At 45.8% G+C, this 20,081-nt stretch overlaps 1 protein-coding gene across 1 annotated transcript in view; it reads right to left on the bottom strand.

Annotated features, from left to right (window-relative positions):
- Positions 1 to 2,353: 2,353 nt before the first annotated feature.
- LOC145344349 (mucin-6-like) overlaps positions 2,354 to 20,081 on the bottom strand; it is a 185,967-nt gene continuing 168,239 nt past the window's right edge. Inside the window, exons 28-30 of the mRNA XM_080191478.1 lie at positions 4,995 to 5,021; positions 3,435 to 3,590; positions 2,354 to 2,535 (exon numbers count right to left, since the gene is read on the bottom strand). Coding sequence (XP_080047604.1) covers positions 2,354 to 2,535; positions 3,435 to 3,590; positions 4,995 to 5,021 — 365 coding nt within the window. The remainder of the gene's footprint in view (positions 2,536 to 3,434; positions 3,591 to 4,994; positions 5,022 to 20,081) is intronic.

The raw sequence follows: 20,081 nt of genomic DNA, 5'->3' as shown, positions 1-20,081 counted from the left end.
GAGGGTGCAGAGGAGGTTTACTAGGATGTTGCCTGGTATGGTGGGGAGGTCCTATGAGGAGAGACTGAGGGATTTAGGGTTGTTTTCGTTGGAAAGAAGGCGGCTAAGAGGGGATCTTATTGAAACATATAAGATGATTAGAGGTTTAGATAGGGTGGATAGTGATAGCCTTTTTCCTCGGATGGAGAAAGCTAGCACGAGGGGGCATGGCTTTAAATTAAGGGGGGGTAGCTACAGGACGGATGTCAGGGGTAGGTTCTTTACCCAGCGGGTGGTGAGGGATTGGAATGCCCTGCCTGCTGCAGTTGTAAATGCGCCTAGATTGGGGGCGTTTAAGAGATCTGTGGATAGGTTTATGGACGAAAAGGGATTGGTATAGGCTAGTGGGTCATTGTTTTTGTAACTGGTCGGCGCAACATCGTGGGCCGAAGGGCCTGTTCTGCGCTGTAATGTTCTATGTTCTAAGGTGCGCAGGCACAGAATATATAGGCGGAGTGACAATAATCCAACACTAACAGTCCATCAAGAGGGTCAAAGGATAAGTACAGACAGTGCAGACCAGCAGAGTAATAAGTCCTTACAAGCATTTGTCTATTAGCAGTTAAGTATAATCATTATGTGAAGTGTCAACAGGCTGCATAACCAATGAAAGGATCACCTAAAAACCAAAAGTTTAAAGCAAAGAGATAATTAGAAACAAAAAGTGAGTTGGTGTTAAACACTATGCAAACAAATTCAAGTAGAGAGATCATTACCTGTAACCAAGGTATGCATGGTGTCACCACAGGACAATCAAGAAGGTTTTTCCCCACAGAACAACATGGTGGGGTTACATGTAGAGTGACATGAGCTCGAGATTATCAGTTAAGGACACCCTCCAGAGTGTGGAAATTGGCTATCAATTTCTGCTCAGCGGTTCTCCCTGAATGGATGATAATCTCTCTACCTGAAATTGTGTTGCCTAATGTTTAACACCATCTCATTTTTTGTTTGTAATTATCTCTCTGCTTTAAATTTTCTGTTCTTAGGAAATCCCTTCACTTGTTATACAGCCTGTTGACACTCCACACATACTGATTACACATAACTGCTTGCATTTGTCTATTAGCATTCATGATTAATTGTAAAAACTTATTATTCAGCTGGCCTACACTGTCTGTACTTTTCCTTTGACACCCTTGATGACCTGTTAGTATCAGGCTATTGTCACTCCACCTATATATTCTATGCCTGCGCACCTCGCTCCACTTTACCCGATGAAGGAGCAGTGCTCTGAAAACATGTGATTTCAAATAAACCTGTTGTACTACACCTGGTGTCATGTGACTTCTCATCTTGTTCAACTCAGTCCAACAATACTGGCATCTCCACATCAAGATTGAAGATTGTTTGATATATTGTATGCTGAATCAGAAAATAAATAGTGTCTAGTCACAAGTTCAGTTAATCTGTGTCAGGGAAGAGATCACTTTGTTTCAATAATTGTTTGCACAACAATGCACGCTAGACCAGGTATAGGAAGTGTAATGATCCTTTGACATCCCTGAACCATCTCTTTGCATATCAGACAGTTCCAATTAAAAAGGAAGAAAGACATACATGCATTTGGTACTTCTCATGACTAGTAGATGTCCCAAAGTAAAGCCCAAGAAGTACATTTGAAGTGGAGAGGGGATTGATCGAGGGAGGACTGTGATCAGAGGGAGGGGGTAAGTTGAGGGGGGGGGGGTGCAGAATTGTCCAAGAGTAATGACTGGAGAGGAGGGGTTGGTGATGGGGGAGAAATTCCACTGGGGTGCCGATCAGGGAGGTGGGTGATCGAGTGGAGGGCAGTGATCAGGGGGGACGATTGATGATCCCCCCTCTTAGCCCTCTCCCCATGATCACCAACCTTGCAGAACTCCCCCTCTCACCACCCTTCCTCCGATCACCACCCTGCAGAGTTGCTCCCCATATCAGTATCCCAGCGAGGTTCTCCTTGCCTCTCCCCCTTTATTACAATAAAAGGGTCTTCAGTGAATTTCACTGGGATGGATAAATGGGCGCATGACCCACCCAAACAGCCTGCAGCTGAACTTGCTTAACAAGAGGAGAGCGCTATATAAACTTTAATAATGGACACACAGGCAGTCATGCCAGGAAGATGGCACCAAGAACAGCCCCAAAGTTTACAGAGGGAGAGTTGGGCTGTCTACTAGATGCATTGGAGGAGAGGAGGAACATATTCTTCCCCTGGGTGGGTGCTGAGCCAGGGGTCAGGAAGGCAAAGTAGCCTGGGAGTTGGTGGCAGTGGCAGTCCGTGCTCGTGCCCTGAGATATAGAATGAGCCACCAGTGCCGCCATATTAATGACTTCATTCAGGCAGCAAGGGTGAATGTCCATCCAATTCTGGACACCTGACTCTATCTCCTATGGCAAATCCCAGCACCAGATCCTCATTGGCCTCCTCTTGCTCCTCTTCCTCATCCTCCCGGATGCCTCCTCCCCGGGAGTGTCTGGCTGGTCGCCCTCCTCTTCCAAGAAGTCTCTCCATTGCTGCACCAGATTATGGAGCGCACAGCAGATTGCCATGATACAGGAGACTGTTAGGAGACAGGAAAGGAGGATCCTGCTAGAGCGGTCCAGACAGTGGAACCGCATCTTTAAGGGCCTAATGCATCACTGCACAACAGACTGGGTGGCATTGTGTGTCTCCTTATAATGGCCTCTGCTTCACTCTCTGGCCTCCACACTGCTGTCCTTAGCGAAGTCTTTAGCGGATAGCCATTGTCCCTCAGGAACCCTTTTAGTCCTTGAAGGCTGCAGGGATTTCCGAGCTCCTGAAGATGAAACTATTGTGCATACTGCCTGAGTGTCATGCACACACATACATGATGTGCATCCTGTGGTCGCAGATCAACTGAACATTCAGGGAATTGAATCACTTCCTGTTCACAAACCATGATGTCTGGTATTGTGGGAACCATGCGGTGACTATTATGCAGTTGATAGCCCCCTGAATATTTGGCATCCCGGAGATGGCGGCAAGTCCAGGAACCTGGACTTCCTGTTGGGTCTGGCCCAGGTCAAAGTTGGCCAGCCCATGTGAGCAGGTCATTCATCACTTTATGGACATACTTGTGCTGGGATATTCCACACAGGTCCTTGCTGCCAGCCTGGAAGGCCGGTGGTGTATAAGTTGAGGGCCACCGTGACTTTCACTGCCACCATGAGCAAGCGTTCCTCTGTTTGTCAAAGTGCCAAGTCAGCAAGAGCATGGCACAGATGCCGCACTGTCTCCTTGTGGAGCCGGTGCCTTCGGCGGCAACTCTGTCTGGCAGCTTCTCAAAGGGCATGCGTGTTCTGGATTGCCGTAGTCTCCGTCTGTGTACCCTGCCCTGCTTCCCCCCAACCCCCATCCTCAGGCCAATGAGCGTCTGCCTCCTGCCCCTGACCAGTGCCTCCCTCTCCTCTTGCTGCTGCGTTTGGCTTGGGCAGGCCTTGCAGTGCGAGCACTTCCTCCTCCGCCTCCTCCTCCGCAGCCACCAGAATGTCCGCCAGGTCTATAGGCACCATGGCGAAGTTCATCATTTGCTTGGATGGGGTGGTAGCTGGGAAAAGGGAGAGAGATAAATTCCATCAGGTTCTCCATCCCTGAACTCGTACTCCCTCCCAGCAACAGAGTGTGGATGGTGGCAAGCCAACACCATGGCTGGTGCCACGTGAACAGGATGGCAACCACCACCGCGCCCTTGCAATGGAGTAGAGGATACAGGTGGCTGTGCAGGGTCTCCACTGGGAAGCCTTGGAGCATAGACATGGGTGCACTTGGATGTGTGATGCAGTGGCTTCCAGGAATGGCTAACCGTTCATCCAGATGGGGGAGGGGCATTCTCATTACTATCATAAGATGGGTTCCCAGGGAGGGCAACACTGATGGCTCCATACTGTTGAGGAGCTTGGAGCAGCAGCTCTGAGAACTACTTGTTGTTTCTGCTTATGGAGTTATTGGGATGGAACATCAGCAGTCAGCCAGACAGCCTGTGTAACTGACAGATGGAAGGGTGCCATGGTGACAGCAGTGGGGTTGGTATCCATACTCATAGTCAACCAAATTGCTGCGGCTCTGGAGCTACATGTAGGCTAGATCAGGTAAGGGTAGCAAATTTCCTTCTCTAAAGGACACTCATAAACCAGATGGGGTTTTCCGGCAATCAATGGTTTCAGAGTCATCAGTAGATTCTTAATTCCAGGTATATTTTTACTGAATTCAAAGTCCACCAGATGATGTGGCAGGATTCAAAACGGGTCCCCAGAACTTTAGCTGAGTTTCTGGATCAATAGTCTAGTTATAATACCACTGGGCCACCTTCTCCCCTTCATCTCTCAGTGTCTGTTGCACACAGTGTAGCTGATATATATTTTAGGGTTTGTCCAGTAACACTGCTACTGAGTCATTCTTGGTATTCTACATTCATATTGCTCATCGAATTTACATTTATGTTTCCTCCTAGTGGTGTTCAATGAGGAGGAACACACATTCATCAGCTGAGGGAAGTTGGTAGCTGGTGATCAGAGGTTTGGTTATTAATGCATGTTGGTCCTAATGCCAGGAGATCTTTCTGGTCTTTTTGCCCAAGGGACGGGAATGGTGATGGAGTACTCTGGCGTATTGCCTGGAACACTGATTTAGTGAGTGTGAATATTTCAGACTGTATCAGTAGAGCCAATCAGTAGAACAGCTCTCAATTCGACACAAATACCTAGATGATATTGAGACAACCTTTGGAGCATTGACTGGGTTGCATATGGCATTGTTGTGTCATTTGCTGAGGCCAATGCCAGATTAATCTATTGATTTCTTTTTATTTTTAGACTTGTTTGTCCTTGAATGGATTTTGGCTCTATATTGTCTTAGAGGTGACAACTGGCAGCATAAAATTTGGACATATTAAAAAGCTTACCAAGAGTTCAAACATCAATCAAAATTGTTATGGGCTAAAGTTTTTTTTTACCTGTTGGATAGTGCTTCTTAGGTTTTTCTGAAAAGAACAAATTAAAACTTGAATTAATATTAAAAGGATAAAGATAATTTGACATTTCTGTGCTGAATCAACACAGGAAAAAAGTAAACAAAACTGTGCAGCATAAACAGCTGATACCAATGTATCAGAATATCCAAACTGTTGAAAAATAGAAGCCGAAGAAATAGAAGCTGAGAAAAGATAGAAGCAGGCTGGCTGCTATATTGAAACCAAATGATTGCAATCTGACCTAACATTGATTCTGAACAAAAGAGCAAACTAAATGTATCATTTTGCACATACATTTGCTAGAATCTCTCACTGATTCAGTTCTGCGGTTATGATCAATGTTATTGAACGTGAATATCTGCTTTGCTACCACTTATCTCTGGGACAGAATTTGGACAGAAACTGACAGCAGTACGAGAGAAACGGCGGAAACTGTCATACTGCCCTGAGCCAAGTGTGAATTTTGACAGACCAATACAACTAGTATAATTATTTCCCTCTCACGGATCATCAGAAAATAGATTAGGATGCAAACAGTGTCCATCTACACAGTCCAGTTGACCTGGGTAATGGAGAATGTCAACTCATTTCAATAATTCTGTGCACAAAAATACATACTGCGCCAAGTGTACAAAGTGTGATTATCCTTTGATATCTGGGAACTGTATATCCTCCAAGTGCTTAGAAGATAATGTCAGTTAAAAAGAAAGACATATGTTTAAGCGACACCATTCCATAACCATGGATCTCCTACAGAACTTTAATGTCAATGAAGTACATTCAAGTGTCAGCAAGTCTAGGAAAAAAACAGCCAATATTGCACAGCTATTTCTGACAAATGGCCACTTGATGATGATCAGACAATATGTTTTTTTCTGATATTTATTGAAGAATAAATATTAACCAAACATTGAGAATAGCACCACTGCTCTTTTCTATAATAGTACCAAGGGTTCTTCAACAGTGACCCATCGTGTTGATCGGGCTCTGCAATAGCATCTAATTCTAAAGACATTAGCTCCAACAATGCCATGTTCTCTCAGAACTGCATTTGTTTCTGCTGGAGAAGAACAAAATCAACACCTACTCCTAATCAACACCTCGTGGTGCCTAGACATGGCAACACTGGCAACGTTCTGCTCCCCAGATCTGGAATACCTGACGTTAAACTGCTATCCCTACTACCTTCCGAGGGAGTTCACCTCCATTATCCTGATGGCAGTTTACATCCCACACCATGTCGACGTGAAGATTGTGCTGGATGAGATATACACCACTACAAATAGCCTTGAGATTAAACATCCTGAGGCCTTGTTCATTGTGGCTGGGGACTTCAATCAGGCCAAGCTCAAGAGCAGACTACCAAGTTACCATCAACACATCTCCTGCTCTATCAGAGGCCCAAACACCCTAGACTACTGCTACATAAACATCAAACAAGCCGGCCGCTCTATCGCCGACTCACACTTGTGTTCCTGCGCTCAGCTTATAAGAGAAAACTGAAGCGGGGGAATCTATCAAAAAAAGTCATGCAATGTTGGTCTGAGGAATCAGATGATCTCCTATGGGGCTGCTTGGAATCAGTGGACTGGTCATAGAGGCACAGAGTCAAAGAGGTTTACAGCATGGAAACAGGCCCTTCACCCCAAACCGTAAAGTGCAGAAAGAGGCCATTTGGCCCACTGAGCCAGTATCGATAACAATCCCACCTAGGCTCTATCCCCCTAACCCCACACATATCCCCTTCTAATCCCCCTGACATCAAGGGGCAATCGAGCACGGCCAATCAACCTAACTTGCACAACTTTGGACTGTGAGAGGAAACCAGAGCACATGGAGGAATCCCATGCAGACTCAGGGAGAATGTGCAAACTCCACACCGATAGTCACCCAGGCCAGGTTCGAACCTAAGTCCCTGGTGCTGTGAGGCAGCAGTGCTAACCACTGTGCACCACACTGCCAATATCCCATGTGCCTTTTTCAGCATCCCACTAACATGCCCTTCTGCCTTCAGACATCTATAGACAACACACCAATGTCCCTTTGTTCCACAGAATTTTCTGGTGTCATGCTGTTCATTGAATACTTCCTCGCCAAATTACTCTTCCAAAGTATATCACCTCACACTTTTCAGGTTTAAATCCCATCTGTTACTTATTTGCCCATTTGACCATCTTGTCTACATTTTCCTGTAGCTCAAGACACCATTCATTGTTAACTACCTAGCAAATCATTGTGTTATCCACAAACTTACTAATCTTATCCCCCTCATAATTATCTGTGTTAGAACATAAGAACATAAGAAATAGGAGCAGGAGTAGGCCATCGAGCCCTTCGAGCCTGCCCTGCCATTCAATAAGATCATGGCTGATCTGTCGTGGCTCAGTTCCACATTCCCGCCCTCTCCCCATAACCCTTAATCCCCTCTCTTATCAAAAACCCATCAACCCACATCTTAAAAATATTTAGCGAGGTAGCCTCCACCACTTCAACGGGCAGAGAATTCCAGAGATTCACCACCCTTTGAGTGAAGAAGTTCCTCCTCAACTCCGTTCTAAACCGCCCCCCCTTTATCTTGAGGCTGTGCCCCCTAGTCCTATTATCCTTTCTGAGCAGGAAGAGTCTCTCCACCTCTATCCTATCCATCCCATTCATCATCTTATACGTCTCAATGAGATCTCCCCTCATTCTTCTAAACTCTAACGAGTACAAGCCTAGTTTATTCAGCCTCTCCTCATAGCTCAACCCCTCAACTCCGGCATCAGCCTAGTAAACCTCCTCTGCACTCCCTCCAAGGCCAAAATACCCTTGCGTAAGTACGGCGCCCAAAACTGCACACAGTACTCCAGCTGCGGCCTCACCAATGCTCTATACAGCCGCAGCAAGACCTCCCTACTTTTATATGCAATCCCCCTTGCTATGAAGGCCAGCATCCCATTCGCCTTCCTGATCACCTGCTGCACCTGCAAGCTGGGTTTTTGTGACTCATGCACAAGGACCCCAAGGTCCCTCTGCACCGTCGCCTGCTGCAGTTTTTCGCCACATAAGTGATAATCCTTCCTACCATTATTCCTACCAAAGTGGACCACCTCGCACTTGCCAACATTAAATTCCATTTGCCAGATCCTGGCCCATTCGCCCAGCCTATCTAGATCCTTCTGTAGACTCTCCACACCCTCCGCACAATTTGCCTTTCCTCCAATCTTGGTGTCATCAGCAAATTTCGACACCCTACACTCGGTTCCCTCCTCCAGATCATCTATATAAATGGTAAATAGCTGAGGCCCCAGCACCGACCCCTGAGGCACTCCACTAGTCACCATCCGCCAATCCGAATTGCACCCATTGACCCCCACTCTCTGCCTCCTATTTGACAACCAATCCTCTATCCACGCTAACACCCTACCCCCAACTCCCTGTCCCCTGACCTTCTGCAATAACCTCCTGTGAGGTACCTTGTCAAACACCTTCTGAAAATCCAGAAAGACCACATCCACCGGCTCTCCTCTATCCACCGCCCTAAATATAAACAGTTGTTTATATAAATGACAAATATAGGGGACCCAGCACAGATCCCTCTGATGTCACTGGGCATTGGCTTCCATTTGCTAAAGCAGCCTTCTGTCTTCACCTTCTGTCTCCTATAACTAAGCCAATTTAGAATCCATCTTTTCAAATTAACCTGTATTCCCATGCGTATTTGCCTTTTTTTCAAAATCTCCTATGTAGGACCTTATTAAAGGCTTTGTTGAAATCCATATAGACTATATCAACTGAACTACCATCATCTATACACCTAGTCATGTCTTCAGAAAATTCAAAGCTGTTAGGCATGACTTCCTTTGGACAAAGCCATGTTGACTATCCCTGATCAAAACTTGACTCTGCAAGTGAAGATAGATTCTCTCCTTCAGAACTTTATCCAATAATTTTCCTACCACTGACATGAGACTCACTGGTCTGTAGGTCCCTGGCTTTTCTCTACATCCTTCTTAAATAGCAGAACCACATTAGCTGTTGTCAAGTCTCTGGCACCTTGACTTTCTACTAAATGTTGGAGAAATGCCATACAAGACAATGCAGGGTGTAATCAGCATGTTTTTCTCATCATGGGCTGTGTGATGGTCATTCCAAACATTCCTGCCTAAGATAGAGGTATCAGCAACAAGGAAGATGGAGAAAAATAGGTCATGTGGGCTTTTCAAAATTTTGGTTCTCTCAACATCTGCAGCAGCCAGACTCTCTCTAACATGTCCTTCAGGATTAACCATTAGCTACTGAGCCATTCTTTATAATGGGAATTGAAGTTTCTTATCCAGTACACATTTTGTACTTCTTTCAAAAGGTGTTCAGCGAGGAGGAGCGCTGATTCAACAGCTATGGGGAAATGGTGTTGATAATCAGAGGGTGGTTTCCTTACATATCTGACCTAATACCTTCAATGGCTGCAGAGATCTTGTTGAAGCCGCAAGGATGATGACCTCCTGACTTTACACCAATGTGTTTTCACCACCAGTGGGTTTTCAGCCTGTGAGACAGAACATACCCAGGAATGCTGCTGTGAAGTACTTTGGGACTTTATCTGGAAGATGTGATTCTGACTGTGACTATAACATTCTGTTCCATGACTAATTTGTCAAACCGCTCAGTCAGTTTTTCAACAAATCACCAGATAGTGGTAAGGCAAACTTTGCAGCATCAACTGGTCTGTGGATTTGTCGTGTCCATTGCCAAGGTCAATGCCAGATGGTCTACCCTTTTTTTCACTCATATGACTTGTTTGTACTTGAGTGTAATTTGATATTACATGGCCTCAGATACAAGATTACTGCAAACTGGATGAAGTGGGTAGTAGAAAATTTGGACATATTAAAATGCTGGCCAGGAGTTCAAAGGCAGAAGTTTCTCATTTTTTGGCAAAGTGTTGTTTTAAGTGAGAAAAGTGCTGAATGGTCCACCTCCGGCACTGGTGTGTTTTACAGCTGCACTTTTTGCACTTCAAAAAAAGCTTCCTTGAGATTCATGCCATGCCCATGGCTTTTGTTTATTCATTCATAAGACATTTGCTTTGCTGGCCGGCCAGCTTTTATTGCCCATCCTAAGTTGCCCTTGAGAAGGTGATGAGTTGCCTTCTCGAAACTCTGCAGATCATGTGCTGTGGGTTGAACCACAATGCTGTTCGGGAGTGAATGCAAAGGAATGGCTGCTGGCTGCTTTTTCTTGGATATTGTCAAGTTTCTTGTGTTTTGTTGAAGCTGCATCCATCCAGGCAAGTGGGAAACATTCTGTTATACTCCTGACTTGTGCCTTGTAGATGATAGACAGGCTTTGGGAAGTCAAGAAGTGAGTTACTCACTGCAGTATTTGTAGCCCCTGGCTTGCTTTTGTAGCTATTGTGTTTATATGGTGAGTCCAGTTGAGTTTCTGGTCAATGGCAACCCCAAGAATGTTAATATGGGGGATTTGGTGATAATAACAGAATTGAATGTCAAGGGGTGGTGGTTAGATTGTCTCTTACTGGTGATGGTCATTGCCTGGCATTTGTGTTCTGTGAATGTTATTTGTTACTTGTTAGCCCAAGCCTAGATATTGTCCAGATCTTCTCCCTCTTGAACATGGACTCTTCAGAATCTGCGGAGTCACTAATAGCACTGACCTTTATGCAATCATCAGCGAACATTCCCACTTCTGACCTTATGATGGATGGAAGGTCATTGATGAAGCAGCTGAAGATGATTGGGCTTGAACACAATCCTGAGGCACTTCTGCAGAGATGTCCTGGAGCTGAGGTAACTGACTTTCCCACAATCACAACCATTTTCCTATGTGCCAGGTATGATTCCAGGAGAGTTTGCCCCTGATACCCATTGTTTCATGGCTCCATGATGACACAGTTAGTCAAATACGGTCTTGATGTCAAAGGCTGTCACTCTCACCTCACCTCTGGAATTCACCTATTTTGTCCATGCTTGAACCAAGGTTGTAATGAGGTCAGGAGCCCTGGTGAAACCCAAACTGGGCATCAGTGAGCAGGTTATTGCTAAGCAGGTGCTACTTGATAGCACTGTTTCAGTTGTCCGCCCACCCTTACACCAACTGAGCACTTCAATAAGGGGAATGTTCCATTTAAGCATGTCTCCAGCACTTCTTGCAAGTCCAGTTAGGAGAATGGACAATAGGAGGTTTTTCTCAGGGAGCACTGATCCAAATGCTGGATGTGATGGAGAAGTGTGGGACATACTGTACCTTCATGTTGATAGAAGACCAACCTACAAGGTTACCAACCCTACATGGGAGGTGGTGGCAGTGCTGGTAAGTGCAAGTTCCCTGCACAAAAAGATGGGCATCAAGTGCGGAAAAAAGCTGAATGATACCCATCACCCATCCAATGGGAGACCATTCATTGCAATCTCACAGGCTCCTACCACTCGCTCTTCCAGATGCTTCCTCATCTCTCCTGCACCTCCTCTCCTTATCACAACCTAGCTCCACTTTCCAACCATGCATGCCGTGCATCCTTATCATCAGACCTGACACATGTCCTGTTCACATTCTCCCCATCTGTCTCCTTGCAGGATAAGCTGGCTCACAGTAAAAAGGAGAGAGCACAGATAGGTAGAGGAACGCCCTTAGTGAAAAGCCTCTCGCCATCTGAGTAGAGAGCCCTCCAGCTTTCAAGAGAGGAAGAGGACCATTCTTGTGCTAAGGTGGTGCAAGGGAAAAATGTGACGATCCACAACACAGTCATCTATTAAGCCAACCTCATATGAGTATCTGAGAGCGGCCAAGGATGTAACTGTTGTGTACACTGCCCGGGGACCTAGCACACACTTACAGGATGCGTTTGGCATGGTGGCAGATGATATGACTTTCAGGGAATGGAAGTCCTTGTGCTTCATGAAATAGATGCCATAGGAAATGGAGAGCCACCTGCATGCAATCAATGACTTACTCCACTTGTGGGAATCCAGCTGTCCGGTCAAACCCAATGGCTCTGGCATTCTGGAAAGTTTGTTCTCGGCCAAAATTGATGTAGTGATGCACCTTTGCAAAGAGTGCATTCCCGAATGCACTTCTGTGTGGGGGCCTTAGGGATGTCACAGATATAGAATAGACAGTGGAATACTGTGAAAGGAGCTTTAGTTTGGGCATCCTCGGCAATGATTCTGGATCTCCTAAACTTGCACAACAGCCACTGATCATTGGTAGGATGCTCGCAGGGATGGGTGGACAATGGGTCAAGGCATGAACAGGACTCTTCAATGGTCACCCATTCTCGTTCTTCCCTTTCAGTTATTACATAGATACACACAGTAGAGATGGCAGTAACTCTTTTCATTGTGAGGCAGGAAAGATTATGCCAGCATCAATGTGCAACTTCCAGGAGGTAAGAGCAGAACCCTAGGGAGGAAAGGGTGACAGGACCTGCTCAGTTGCCAGAGGTTGGGCCACAGGGAATGGCTGCTTAGAGTTGGTATCATCAGCCCAGAGTCTACCAACGATGAACAACAGACTTGCAAATGACTGAGAATGAGTGCAAGAGGATGTCCAGTGACATTGTTACTCTATTGCCAGGTTTTCCCCAAGAGTTGGTATGACAAGGACTCAGAGGCCACCCACTACCCTGAAGATCACAGCTCCCTTAACTTTCTGTGTAGTGGCTCCACTCCATGCTCCACCAATGACTCCACCAGAGGAATCCTGATCATGCCTTGACCCATTGCCCATCCTACCAATGACCAGTGGATGCTGTGCAAGTTTAAATGATGCAGAATCATTGCTGAGGATGCCCAAGCCAAAGCTCATTTGACATTATTCCACTCTCTGTACTATCTCTGTGGCAACTCCCAGGCCTCCACACAATTATCCAGATGGCAGTGAGGTGAACTTTGCAACATTGACTGGGCCGGCTACATCTTTGTTGTGTCCAGTGGAGATGCCAACATCAAATAATCTGTCTCTGTTTATTTATTTGATATGTTTATCCTTGAGTGGGATTTGAAGTTATATTTTCTCAGAGGAAAAATTACGACGAACTGGATGACTGGCAGTATAAAACTTGGCCAGCTGTTCAGATATCAGGAAAGCAAAGATATTTATGGACGAAAATTTTTGCCTGATGGAAAATAGATCTTAGATTTTTCTGGAAAGACAAATTAAATGTTAAATTGATATTAAAGAAGATGAAGACTTTTTTGACATAGCTATGCTGCATCAGATAAAAATACATTTTTAAATAAAACTGTAGCACAAACAGCGGATACCAACTTATCAAAATGAAAGAGCATTTGAGGTACAGAACGTGAATGTTGCGGAACAGGCTTGTGTGATTGAATGCGCTAAATTTGTACATTTGCAAAGCTACAAAATGAATGCTAATCTGACCAGGTTTGATTCTGGCGAAGATGGCAAAGTAAATGTATCAATTCACACATTACACATTTATTAGAATTTCTCATTCATTCCAATTGGTGGTTATGGTCAATCGATGTTGTTGGTCATGAATTCCTAAGTCTCACTGGGCGGCATGGTAGCACAGTGGTTAGCACTGCTACTTCACAGCTCTAGGGTCCTGGGTTTGATCCCTGGCTCGGGTCACTGTCTGTGTGGAACTTGTACATTGTCTGTGTGGATCTCCTCCGGGTGCTCCGGTTTCCTCCCACAGTCCAAAGATGTGCGGGTTAGGTTGATTGGCCATACTAAGAAATTGCCCCTTAGTGTCCAGGGATGTGTAGGTTAGAGGGATTGGTGGGTATAATATGTAGGGATATGGGGGTAGGGCCTGGGTGGGATTGTGGTTGGTGCAGACTCGATGGGCTGAAGGGCCTCTTTTTGCGCTGTAGGGTTCTACGATTTTATGATTCACACTGATCCCTTGCTGTAATTCAGGCAGAATCTGGCAGCATTAACAGAGAAATTGAGGAAATTATCATTTCATCCTGACCATGGTGTAAAATTTAAACAAACCATTATATGCAATATATAATTATTTCCCTCTCAATGATCAGTGGACAGCAAATGATCCAGTCACAGTACAAGGTCTGGTCTCAGGCTGTAGGAGGTCAGCATATTTCAATATTTGTGTGCACAAGAATATGCACTGGGACAGGTGTAGAAGATGTAATGATTCTTTGATCTCTAGCAATTCTGCAGCTCTCCAAGTGCAAAGAGATAGTGTTAATTAAAAAGAAAGAAAGCACACATTTATATGGCACGTTTTATGATAAACATGTGTCCCCAAGTATTTTAAAGCCAATGAAGTACATTTGTCAGCACATTATATGTCTTGGTAAGTACAGCCAATTTGTACACAGCAAGTTCCCACAAACAGATCATCTGTTTTTAAGATGTTTACTTGGAATAAATATCAACCAAGATGCCAAAAACAACACTTTTTTGGGATGGACACAAACTGTTAGAAGATCAAACACATATAAACACTGACTAACATGGCTTTTGTTTTACCTGGCTGATAGTACTGAGTAGGTTTTGCTGGATAAGTAGAAAAAAAAATTAATCAATATTAAACTGGATGGAGATTGTTGTATATAGATTCAAAGACCATCTGGAAAAGATTAAGTATCTTTTATACAAATATTATCCAATAGACAGGCTTAAACACATTGATCAATATGGCCATATGATTATAGGAAGAGAAATTACAGTTTGTGAAAAAAACTTCAAGGCTCTAAATTTCCTACTCAGAAACTGCTTTGCTGCAAATAGAAGAATAAAGGTTATGCTTAGTTTGAGGTTAAAGATTGTGATGGGATAGAATTCCGCTGTTGGTGATGGCACACAGTGCTTCACGGATGTCTAGTTTTGCACTGTGAAATCTATTTGAATTTTTTCCGTTTAGCTTATGGAAGTGCCACATGAAATTATGCAGGATATCCTCAGAGTTATGACATTTATCTTGTAAACAGCTGTGTGACGGTGAAACTGAAGATTATGGCCCTGGACTGGGGTATCAGCAACAAGGAAGTCAATGAGGAATAAGTCAAGTAGGTTTTTTTCGATCACGCTTGCTGCAGACACATTCAGGCAGATATTTCCCTGAGGAGTTGGCCAGTAGCTGATGGCAATGCCAGATGCTTCTTAGAATTTTTTTTAATTGGGTGACCTGTTTCTCCCAAAGTGAGATTTGAATTCATATTGCCTCAGAGGTAAAATTTCTGTTAACTGGTAGTATAAAATTTGGACATAGGGAAACCTGGGCAGCAGTTTAAATGTAAGATAATCACTGGTGAACATGCATTTGTTACCTGGCGGATAATAATCCTCAGATATTTCGGCAAAAGACAAACTCAAATGTAAATCGCAGTTGAAGTCAGTTGCTCAGAATGGCTTAACATTTGAAAAACAGAAACTGAAGTTTATGGAGCTGACTTCAGTAACTGAATGCACTAATCTAGTACAATTGTGAAGCATGCTAGCTGATATCTTGAAGCCCAATAGATGTCAATCTGAACCAATAATGACTCTGAACAAAACAGCAAATTAAATTTATCATATCACATATCTGATTCAAATCTGCAGTTATGGTCAATGTTGCTGACCACAAATGTTGCTGACCATAAATTTCAGCTAATAATGTTTTTCTAACATTTATTGAGGAGTACATATTAACCAAGACTACTACTGATGAGTTCTTTAACAGTGATCTGTGACAGCAGAAACAGCCTCAGATTAGCATCTCATTAAAAAGACAGTACCTCTGTCAATGCAGCTTTCTCTCCCTCAATACAGTTGGAATATCAGCCTGGACTGCTGAACTCAAGTGTTAGAGTGGGATCTGAATTTATCAAATTCACCTTGGAGGCAAGATTTCTTACCAATTGAGCCACAGTTGACCCTAAAAGTTGTACCTATTGGAATTCAGGACAGGAGTGAAATCTTGAGGAAAAAATGCTTTTACCTGGTTGATAATAGAGTAGATTTTACTGGGTAAAAAAATTGTCCCTAAATTAATCTCCCCTCAATCTGGTTTCCAATGTGGAGTGCCATAAGCGCAGACAAGGGTCATGGGTGGAAGAGAGGACTCACAATGTTGAAATGGCGGCGCGGGCTCGTTGGGCCGAAGGGCCTGTTTCCCGTGCTGTGTTGTTCTTTGTTCTTTGTCAATGTTATCTGGATGGAAATTGTTACATCAACATGTTTAAAGAACAGCTAGGCAAGATTAGGGGCTCGATTTTACCATCAGGTTGCACCCATTTTTGGGTGCAAAAGCTTGGTAAAGTTGGGTTGAGGTGAATAGCACGACCCATGACGACCTCCGTGCCGGTTCCTCCTTTACCAAGGCCCAAAAATGGACGTAATTGGGACAGTGCCTGAAATGGGCGTGATGGCAATTTAAGTGCATTTGAATGCATTTAAATTGACTTAATTGGCTGGATGCCCAACTTTACCAGCACTTCCCCCTTTACCACCGCATTTGTCAATCGGGAATCGACACGAATTAGACATGCTCAACAAAAGTCTGATTCAGTGAGGGTTAGTGAGGAGGTAGGTGCATAGTGTCCAAGGGCTCTCTGCTACTCATGGGTTATTGTGGTCATTTTCCGTCTTGGGTTGGTGTCGTCTCTGCAAATGTGTGTGGGGGCGGGGGGCGGGGGAAGAGGGTGACTCTTGCTCTGCAGGGTCTCCGATGTCCGACTTGCAGCACAGACTTGGATCTCAGCACCGACCTCAGGTCTTGCTGTACTGCTGGGTCCTTGTGCACTCAACTCACTTCCAGCCGAAGGATGTGCACAAAGCCCTTGCAAATTGCACTATTGCAGCCTCTCAACTTTTCAAGGAGCTGTGATTGTGGGGACCATGTGGCTGGGGAATTGGGGGGGCTGTGAACATAAGAACATAAGAAATAGGAGCAGGAGTAGGCCATCTAGCCCTTCGAGCCTGCCCCACCATTCAATAAGATCATGGCTGATCTGAAGTGGCTCAGTTCCACTTTCCCGCTTTCTCCCCATAACCCTTAATTCCCTTGTCTACCAAAAACCTATCTACCTGTGACTTAAATATATTTAGCGAGGCAGCCTCCACCACTTCAATGGGCAGAGAATTCCAGAGATTCACCACCCTTTGAGTGAAGAAGTTCCTCCTCAACTCCATTCTAAACTGCACCCCCTGATCTTGAGGCTGTGCCCTCTAGTCCTGCTGTCCTTTCTGAGTGGGAAGAATCTCTCTACCTCTACCTTATCCATCCCTTTCATTATCTTATACATCTCTATAAGATCCCCACTCATCCTTCTAAACTCCAACGGGTACAGACCCAACCTATTTAGTCTCTCTTCATAGTCCAACCCCCTCATCTCCGGTATCAGCCTAGTGAACCTCCTCTGCACTCCCTCTGAGGCCAAAATATCCTTGCACAAGTGCGGCGACCAAAACTGCACACAGTACTCCAGTTGCAGCCTCATCAATACCCTGTACAGTTGCAGCAAGACCTCCCTGCTTTTATATTCTGTCCCCCTTGCTATAAAGGCCAGCATTCCATTCGCCTTCTTAATCACCTGCTGCACCTGCAGACTGGGTTTTTGCGACTCATGCACAAGGACCCCCAGGTCCCTCTGCACCGGAGCATGCTGCAGCTTATCACCCTTTAAATAGTAATCCCTCCTACTATTATTTCTGCCAAAGTGAATAACCTCACACTTGCTAACATTGTACTCCATCTGCCAGGTCCTCGCCCACTTGTTCAGCCTATCCAGATCCCTCTGCAGACTTTCCACACCCTCCGCACAATTTGCTTTTCCACTCATCTTCATGTCATCAGCAAATTTTGTCACCCTACACTCAGCGCCCACCTCCAGATCATCTATATAAATGGTAAATAGTTGAGGCCCCAGCACTGATCCCTGCAGCACTCTACTAGTCACCAACCGCCAATCAGAATAGCACCCATTGATACCAACTCTCTGCCTCCTATTAGACAACCAATCCTCTATCCACGCTAACACCTTACCCCCAACTCCATGCCCCCTAAACTTCTGAAGCAACCTTTTGTGCGGCACCTTATCAAAGACCTTTTGAAAATCGAGAAACACCACATCCACTGGTTCCCCTCTGTCTACCGCACTAGTCACGTCCTCATAGAAATCCAATAAATTCGTCAAACACGACTTCCCCTTAACGAATCCGTGCTGCGTCTGCTCGATCATACCATTCTTTTCAAGGTGCCTCGCTATTTCTTCTGTGATTGTGAGCAGCATGTGGCTGGGGGAATTGGGGGGGCTGTGATTGTGGGGAGCATGTGGCTGGGGGAATTGGGGGGGCTGTGATTGTGGGGAACATGTGGCTGGGGGAATTGGGGGGGCTGTGATTGTGGGGAGCATGTGGCTGGGGGAATTGGGAGGGCTGTGATTGTGGGTGAGCATGTGGCTGGGGGAATTGGGGGGCTGTGATTGTGGGGAGTATGTGGCTGGGGGAATTGGGGGGGCTGTGATTGTGGGTGAGCATGTGGCTGGGGGAATTGGGGGGCTGTGATTGTGGGGAGCATGTGGCTGGGGGAATTGGGGGGGCTGTGATTGTGGGTGAGCATGTGGCTGGGGGAATTGGGGGGCTGTGATTGTGGGGAGTATGTGGCTGGGGGAATTGGGGGGGCTGTGATTGTGGGTGAGCATGTGGCTGGGGGAATTGGGAGGGCTGTGATTGTGGGTGAGCATGTGGCTGGGGGAATTGGGGGGGCTGTGATTGTGGGGAGCATGTGGCTGGGGGAATTGGGGGGGCTGTGATTGTGGGGAGTATGTGGCTGGGGGAATTGGGGGGCTGTGATTGTGGGGAGTATGTGGCTGGGGGAATTGGGGGGGCTGTGATTGTGGGTGAGCATGTGGCTGGGGGAATTGGGAGGGCTGTGATTGTGGGTGAGCATGTGGCTGGGGGAATTGGGAGGGCTGTGATTGTGGGTGAGCATGTGGCTGGGGGAATTGGGGGGAGGAGTGCCATGATTATGGATGTGCTAGGGGCAAGCAACGTTCCATAACCTTTACATGTGTTCCTCTCTATCTCTGCTCCCTCCTCCCTTCAGAGTGACGAGATGGCTTTTGCAGTGGAACCAAACAATCTTGCTGTTCTTTTGCCTGTCTGTCCATTCTTGAGTTTTTATGGAGCTGTCCTTTGTCAGGGCAGATCAGCTGGAGACAGTTTGCATTCCAGCAAGTTACATGCAGTATGCTTGTTAGCACTGGGGGGAAGGCAAGTGAGCATTTGCAGGTGTGCTGATGGGGAGGGGGGTATGGTAGTGGATGAGTGCCTCAACGATTAGGGACAGGGGAGAGAGGGAGGTGTCACACAGTCATTGGAGCCTGGAGGAGATGGGGGCCTTGTGCGGGGGGACCCCTGAGGTGGGGTGAGGGGGATCAATCTGCTTGATCTCTGTAGGGTGGAGGGGGGAAGGTGGATCTCTCTGCCTGAGATGAGTGAGGGGGAAGGTGAGGTCTGCTGCCACTCTGCTTGAGATCATTGAGAGGAAGGGGGAGAGGGGGCTGTGATGAGTCTGGACGGCGAATGAGAGCGGCAGATAAGTAATGTTGTGGGGGCCAGGCGCAGGCATTATCTGGCCCACACACAATGTGGTAAGGGAGCAGCATTCTATCATTTTTTTTCTGTGCATGTGCAGTTGGAGGTGCCAGTCAGAGCTGCAGGGATTTGGGCATGATAAGCCCCACCCACAGGCTTCTGGAGTGTGGCTCAGAATTGCTGCTTTTTTTTCAGGCAGAGTGAGTATGGGGGCACTGGAGAACAGGGTTACAAGTCGGATCTGGAACACTCCCAGATTCAGCACTTAGAATCAAAATGGTAAAATCGGGCCCTAAGCCTGGGATTTTCCTGTTCCGCCGACCCACCAACAAAAATTCCTGCCCCAGGTCAACAGACCACTGCCTCGTCTGTCTGTGGTAGCTTGGCCATAAAAAGGTAGTCCGACAAGTTGTGACATTCAATCTTCTTATAAAAATATTGAAGTATTTTACACCATGGAGCCAGAACTGGAAGCAGCTAGTTATATAGATCCCTCATGGTAAGGCTAAACCCGAAAAAGCCCATGTTACTGATGGTGTCACTCATGTATGC

The sequence above is a fragment of the Carcharhinus amblyrhynchos genome, chromosome 6 (assembly GCF_965287045.1).
Source record: "Carcharhinus amblyrhynchos chromosome 6, sCarAmb.v2.hapA, whole genome shotgun sequence".
NCBI classification, from domain to species: Eukaryota; Metazoa; Chordata; class Chondrichthyes; order Carcharhiniformes; family Carcharhinidae; genus Carcharhinus; species Carcharhinus amblyrhynchos.
The sequence above is the reverse complement of the archived record's forward strand: the minus strand, read 5'-3'. Positions and strand labels throughout refer to the sequence as shown.